Genomic DNA, 6,927 nt, shown 5'->3' on the forward strand with positions numbered 1-6,927 from the left:
ACAACACAGCACTGTACCAGCTACTAGGAAGAAAATTAACTCTATCCCAGCCAAAACCAGGACACCTGGAAAAGTGCCCTGGCCCATGACTGAATTTCATGAGCACGGTCTCAGTGTGAAGAATGATTAATTTCCTTTTACATGTACTTTGTCCCCTTTTTCTATCAACTGCATCTTTCCAAGAGGAACTGACTGAACTCCACAACTGTTTTGAGACCACTAAAAGCTGAAATTCTCATTTGTTGAGCATGACCTGAGAACCCAAGGTCAAACTCATAGCAATGGCAGCAAGACTTTCGGCCACAGCTAATTGAGAAAGATTTCCCAATTGTAATGTTATTTGTGGCTGGAGAGGTTCCTGGAATAGGAGATTTCTTAAGAGTTGAGGCTTTGTTCTACTAAGATGACATACATATAGATAGATAGATAGATGTGTATACACACACACACACAGACACAGAGTTTTGTCATGTTAAAGCAATGACAGGTGATTCATGATGCAACATTTTATGTAAGTGGTTTGTTAATTACCAGTCAGTGTGATAAAGGGATCTAGGACATGAGAACCTTTTACAGAGGTTATTGTCACATACCCTCTGCTGGTAAGTAACTCAGTATAAGCCAGTTGGTTTTGTTTATATTGAAATTTGATAAATCTCTTATTTTTAATTAAGTTTTAGTAACTAAATTAATTTTAAATTAAAATTAATTTATTTATGGCTGTAATAGACCTTATTTCACATAATACATGAAAGAGAATTAAAGTATGTATTCTATCATTATGTTAACATGGCATGTACTTTATGTAGCTGAAGTCTGGTTTTGATGGCTACCTAACAGTTTTCAAATTATTTTTATGCAGGGGTTTATATTGAAGAAGTCCTAAATAAATGGAAAGGAGACTATGAAAAACTGGAACATAACCACACTTACATACAGTGGTTGGTCACTTATTACCTATTTCTGTTTCAAAGCGTTAATTTGATTAAGTGTTCATATACTGTGAGCCGTAATGTGCTTTTTCTTTTAACAGGCTTTTCCCACTGAGGGAACAAGGTCTGAACTTCTATGCTAAAGAGTTAACTACATATGAAATTGAGGTAATACAAGTTGAGCTCAATACAAACCATCACATTAATTTTGATACATAACTGCTTTTTGTTATGTAGAGTTGTTTTATACAATGCAAAAGTACTTGCTTTAGTGCCACTTAGAATTTTGGACGTATTCTTTGTTTATTAGGAATTCAAGAAAACAAAAGAAGCAATTAGAAGATTCCTTTTGGCTTACAAAATGATGTTGGAGTTTTTTGGAATAAAACTAACTGATAAAACTGGAAACGTAGCACGAGCTGCTAACTGGCAAGAAAGATTTCAGCATTTGAATGAGTAAGTAATGACATGCACTCCACTCTCTAGAATTGCCATAGAATCTCTTTAGCCTTTTGTTTTCTAGAGAAAGGGAAGATATATTTTCCAAAGATTGCCAGGAAAAAGAGAGAAAGAAATAGTCAATGCCTGGTTTGTGTCTGTATGTGTACGTTCCTCCTTCCCCTTTATTTTATTGTGCTTCTCACCCATTACCAGTCTAACTGACATCATTGAATTCCCTGAAAATACAACTTCAGATGGTGCTGAAGAAGATCACGGTTCCAAATGAATTTATTTGTCATGCTACTGAATGCATTTTCACCTGATCCCAAAGCACTGCTGCTCAGTTGGAAAGAAGGAGTGGCTTATCTCTGTATTGACACCTCTTTTTGAGAAAAATCAAATTCTCCACACCAGTATGGAAGCTAAATAACAAGATTTCCCTCTCTCCTCAAAACATGAAGTATTATGTATTTAATACTTTTTAATTGCAATGCTTCACTGAAGAGGTTTAGACATGCATTAAGTCAAACTTTAGCCCAACTTTCAGCAAATTACATCTGTCGCTTTTCATCGGCATTGTGTGGAGCATAAGTTTGCACTGAATTTTGTCCCACGTGGATTGATTGTATCAAAATGTCTTTTCAAATCTTGCGATCACTTTCCTAATACCTCTGACCTTGGAGCTGAAGATTGTTTTCTTGCAGCATTTTGTTTTCCCGTCCAAATGAAATCTTGTAGGTAGAATTGCTGATGGATAATTTTGGGTGAATAATGGGAATAATTTGTTATTAATTTTACTTAAATATTATATGGGTGTGGGCTTAGACTCAGGCCACAGATAAAACAGGGTTCAGGAAGCCCAAATGTTACTCACTGCATGTTTTTACACTGTAATTCCTATATTCTCACCAGTGAGTAGCTACACAGTTTTAAGTCAGGAATTGGGATTCTTTTTACCTAATTTTAGTCATCTAAAATTTAGGCATTTAAGTTTTACTGTTTACTTAGGTGTTCTGATGTACAAACTAACATCAAAGCACTTCCAGAAGATAGTTCGTTCCCTTTATCTTAGACACTTCTTAGGACAGTGGGACTTGCTCTCCAGAGGTGCCTGTCTTTCTCCCAGCACTGACTCTATCAGAAGTGCAGGTAGCTAGCCTAGACTTAGTCTAGCTTAAGTGAAGTGCAATGAATCCTAGTCTGTAGCTGCATTACTGCAATACACTACAGATCCCATATTTTATAAAGTGTCTGGGTTTTCTCCTCAGAAAGAATACATACAGCAGAAGGAGTCAAAATCAGTACACACTTTGATTTTATTTTTTTTCAGCCTGTTGCCTCAGTGCATTTTACAGACACTAATTTTCATTCACAACATTCTAGCAAAGGAGGTGCTAGCAAGCTTCAGCATCTGTGAGAAATTAAAGTACAGGAAGCCTGAACTATACACCTGGAGTGATAAAATGGAGTGAGGAATTGCAGTTCCAGTTCTGTATCTGTAAGGTGGGTTTTTTCTGATTCAATGGAATTTTTTCACCCTTTTCTTCCAAAGGTCTCAACACAACTACTTGAGAATCACTCGAATTCTGAAAAGTCTTGGCGAGCTTGGATATGAGAGTTTCAAATCTCCCCTGGTAAAATTTATTCTCCATGAAGCTCTTGTGGAAGATACCATTCCCAACATTAAGCAAAGTGCTCTAGAATATTTTGTGTATACTATTAGAGACCGAAGAGAAAGGAGGAAACTCCTGAGATTTGCCCAGCAACATTATACACCCTCAGAGCATTTTATCTGGGGACCCCCAAGAAAACAGAAGTTGGAGGGAAGCAAAACAAATAAAAAGCCAGCATCTCCAATTTCTATTCACCATAGTTATATTTCTAAGCATAAGAAACCAAAAGAGCCTAAGAATACATCAGCAAGTGGAAGCTCAGCTGGTAAAACAACTGAAGAAAGAAAGGTAGAACTCACAAAAAACGGGGAAGAAAATGACCAGGACGAACAAGAAATGAACTGTGATGCTGTTAGGCAGAACAACGGTGAAAAGAACAGTGATACCGATACCGGTCAGCTTTCAAAATCGGAAGAAATTAATGATACTTCAGACAGAAAGGAGGATGCTTCTCATTCCAAAAAAGATGATGAAAATCTGAACAATGACTGTGGAAATCACCCAGGCACTACAGAGAAAGATTTATGTGACACTGAGAATTCTTCAAATAACACGTCAGTAGATCTACAGGATAACTTTGATAAGTTATCCTTAAAGCTTATCCTTTGATAAGCTTATCCTTTGATAAGCTTTCAGGGGGACCACCACAAAAAACAAGGATGAGCTCAAATTATGAGTCTGAGGTTAAAAATCATTATGTTTCATATTGAATGAAGCAAATTATTCATTACTCCTTCATTTTGGGTGAAATTTCCATCTAGTGTAGTATAAAATGTTCATCAGACTATGCTTGTTGCGAATGCATCAGATTAGGCTTCTGTTAGGTTAATGAATTTTATTTTTTTCAGCCTCAGTTTATCAGCAGTCAACCAGGTGTGGCTCTTTAAAACAATCGTGTATATTCAAAGCTAAGAAATTCATTATCTTTTCCAGACAGATTGCATAGAAAAGCTTATCTATTTTTTTGCCATTAAATTAATCCAGTATTTTTTAAAAAAAAAAAGTGTAACTTACTAGAAAGCCTTGGAACATCAGAATTCTTAAGTTTCTTTTACTATGCTTTAAGTGTTGATTTCCTTTTATGAAATGACTAGAAATTATTTCGAGAGCACAGTTTTTTCCCTAGTGGATATTTTTTTAGGAACTATGTTCATGTTTAATGGCAGTATTTGCACAGCATCTTTTACCTTAGATTAGCATCCTTGTGAGAGACACTTAGTAACGGATATCAAAATGTCCTATGCAGCTGGGTATCACTGTACATTGAATAAAAGTTTAACTTACAATGAAACTGTATCCACAGCTTTTGGGTACAAGGGAATTTGCACTTTAGACTTCTTTTAGTCCCTGCTAAGTTCTCTCTTCTTTTGACTCATTTGTTACTACTACTAATTTGGAGGGAGGGATCTCTTTGATCACTCAGATTTGGTCTCAGTGTGAAAGCTCTCTGTTGATCAGCTGTAATAAAACAACCCCCCCAGCTGGGTTCAGCACCTGGAAAGCCTCTGGACAGCTGAAAAACAGTGTCTTTACCACAAAGCACTGCTTAATCATCAAAGCCATCAGAGAAGATGTCGCCAGGCCTGTCCAGCTGGATCCTACCTGAACTTGGATGTTTCTTGGCCAGTTTTGGGTAAGGTCTGCACAATGCTGAACCCCTGTTGCTGATCTGAGAGAGAAAGGCAGTCCTGATGCTTCCTTCCAGCTGTCTGTTTCCTCCCTTTGCTCTCTGTCAGAGGTCTTTCACAGTTTAATGTTATTTTGATCATTGGCTGAAACCTGAGGCAGGCCGGTCTGCTGGCCTGGTTGGAGCCCAGCAGGCAGGAATTTCCCAGTTAAGATCTTTCCCAGCTTTCTTCACTGAAGGACTGTCTGCTTTCCCTGAGTGGCCTCTTCTGACTTCATGCCATTCAGTCAAACGAGATAGTACCCTGCAAGTTAATTGTGTAGAATATGAATTAAAAAACAATGCAGGTAGAACTCACACTTTCTACAGTCCTAAAATAGTCTAAAACTTCTGTATGTATTTTCTATTTAAAAGTGTATATATTATCCACTGCCTTTAATGTATTTTTGATGAAATGTTATGAGGCAAGTGGCTGTCTACAGTTTGAGTGTCAGAGTGCTACAGGACTTTATTCAAGTCTTATAACTCAAACTGACAAAGTCTTCAGGGGTTTCAGAGCATAGGCAAAATGTCTTGTATTTTTCTGTTTCGCTAATTCCCACCATGGCAGTGCATCATCCATTGCTTTCCCCAGGTAGCACTGTTTCTTGGGATCAAATAGAGTGGCAGTTAGAGATCTTGGTACACACGGACAAAGATCAGGCTCTTTCCATCCTGAAGAGGCAGGGAAGAGGGAGGACATATGCCTCCTTCTCCAGTGCTGACTTGTAAGGAAAGGAACGTATGTATGTGTATTTTTCTTAAGGGTAACCCAGATCACTCAAGAAGGCATTAAGTCTGTCTCAGCAGAAATGCCCCAGCGAATTCATCCCGCAGCCACCGCCTCCCTAAAGCTGGAAGGGTGCTGAGGAGCCTTTCACAATACCCTGGACTTGAACTAGGATCCCCTTGTTCGTGTTTGCCTCTGACCTTCAGAGCAGAAGGGGACAGGAAATGCTGAGATAAAATTGGTCCATGTAGTTAAGGACTCTGTCCCCACGTGTACGCACAGGGAGGACAACTTTATGTTCTGCCTATGACTTTTTAAATCTTGAGTGCCTAACCATGCCAACTTAATAGCGTTGTTTTTACATAGTTATTTCTTCAATGGTATAGGGAAAATTTATACCCTGTGTATGAGGAACATAACTAAAAGGTAGGTAGTTAAACAGAGCCTTCAATTTATGGATTTTAGTATTAAGGTTAAACACTTTAAAAAAATGCATAGTGTTCAAGTGAAATAAGGAATGCTGGGGGTGTTATTATATTTATACTGTAATTTGATTGAACATCGATGACCTCAGGAGATCTTTCATCTTTTGTCTACTGAACAACAAAAAAAAAAAGATAAATCTTGCTCTAATTTTAAACCAGAAAGCTCTCGGGATGTGCATCCAAAAGATTTCCCTGCAGTATGGTATTCTGTTATTGTGGCACAGCTTTCACCTGTACATGCTTGCTGGTTCTCCACTCATAATTAAGTACTTAATGTACTTTTAATCTGGCAGGGCTGTCTGCATTAAGGGCCCAGTATATCTGAAAATACAGTCAAGAACTTTGGGACTCATGTCCTTATTAATTCTGCAATTCTTTTTTTTTTTTAAATCTGCAACTCAGTATATTTCCATCAGTTTTCATAGAAGTTAGAAGAGTGGTGGCATACCAATTGCCTACAAAGAACTATGGAGATTAGGTAAGTGAGGGTTTTTGTGTCAGGTGGGCTCCTGCACTCTGTAATCTGTCTTATCAAGAGAATTACTCCCATGGGACTCTTCAGCTTTAACTAACAAATTCTGCTCTATGTAAAATGTGATGGTCTATCATTCTTTTCATGGAGGAGCTGTTTCTTCTGATTACGGAAGTGCTTAAAAGAAGGATGCATTGCAGGGCAGTCACACAGCGTAGCATCCCGTTGAGATTTGTGAGGATCAAGTGTGTGCACTGTATGCATTTCATTACAAAATCATGGCCTTAGCAACCAGAAGCACCCTGTGCTTGAAGTTTCTAAGCATTGGTTTTCAGGCTTGCAGTACGATATATGTTGAAATGATTTGTATTCTCTTAAATGCTGGTACTTAGTTATTTAACCATTACTTCAGAAACTGAGGATATGCAAAGAAAGTCAGGACATTTGCTCACTGTTAAACTTGTTTTTGTCTCGCTATGCGCTTAAGTATTCAGGGATTTCTGTGTACTTACTACAATAATGTATTTT

The 6,927-nt window shown here is 37.8% G+C and overlaps 1 protein-coding gene across 1 annotated transcript in view; it reads left to right on the forward strand.

The window, feature by feature from the left end:
• Positions 1–3,655, forward strand: part of OGFRL1 (opioid growth factor receptor-like 1) — a 36,219-nt gene extending 32,564 nt beyond the window's left edge. Inside the window, exons 5-8 of the mRNA XM_009333243.1 lie at positions 863–941; positions 1,034–1,100; positions 1,243–1,388; positions 2,926–3,655. Of these exons, the coding sequence (XP_009331518.1) occupies positions 863–941; positions 1,034–1,100; positions 1,243–1,388; positions 2,926–3,655 (1,022 nt within the window). The remainder of the gene's footprint in view (positions 1–862; positions 942–1,033; positions 1,101–1,242; positions 1,389–2,925) is intronic.
• The last annotated feature ends 3,272 nt before the right edge of the window (positions 3,656–6,927 follow it).

Source organism: Pygoscelis adeliae, unplaced genomic scaffold (genome assembly GCF_000699105.1).
Source record: "Pygoscelis adeliae isolate BGI_AS28 unplaced genomic scaffold, ASM69910v1 Scaffold57, whole genome shotgun sequence".
NCBI classification, from domain to species: Eukaryota; Metazoa; Chordata; class Aves; order Sphenisciformes; family Spheniscidae; genus Pygoscelis; species Pygoscelis adeliae.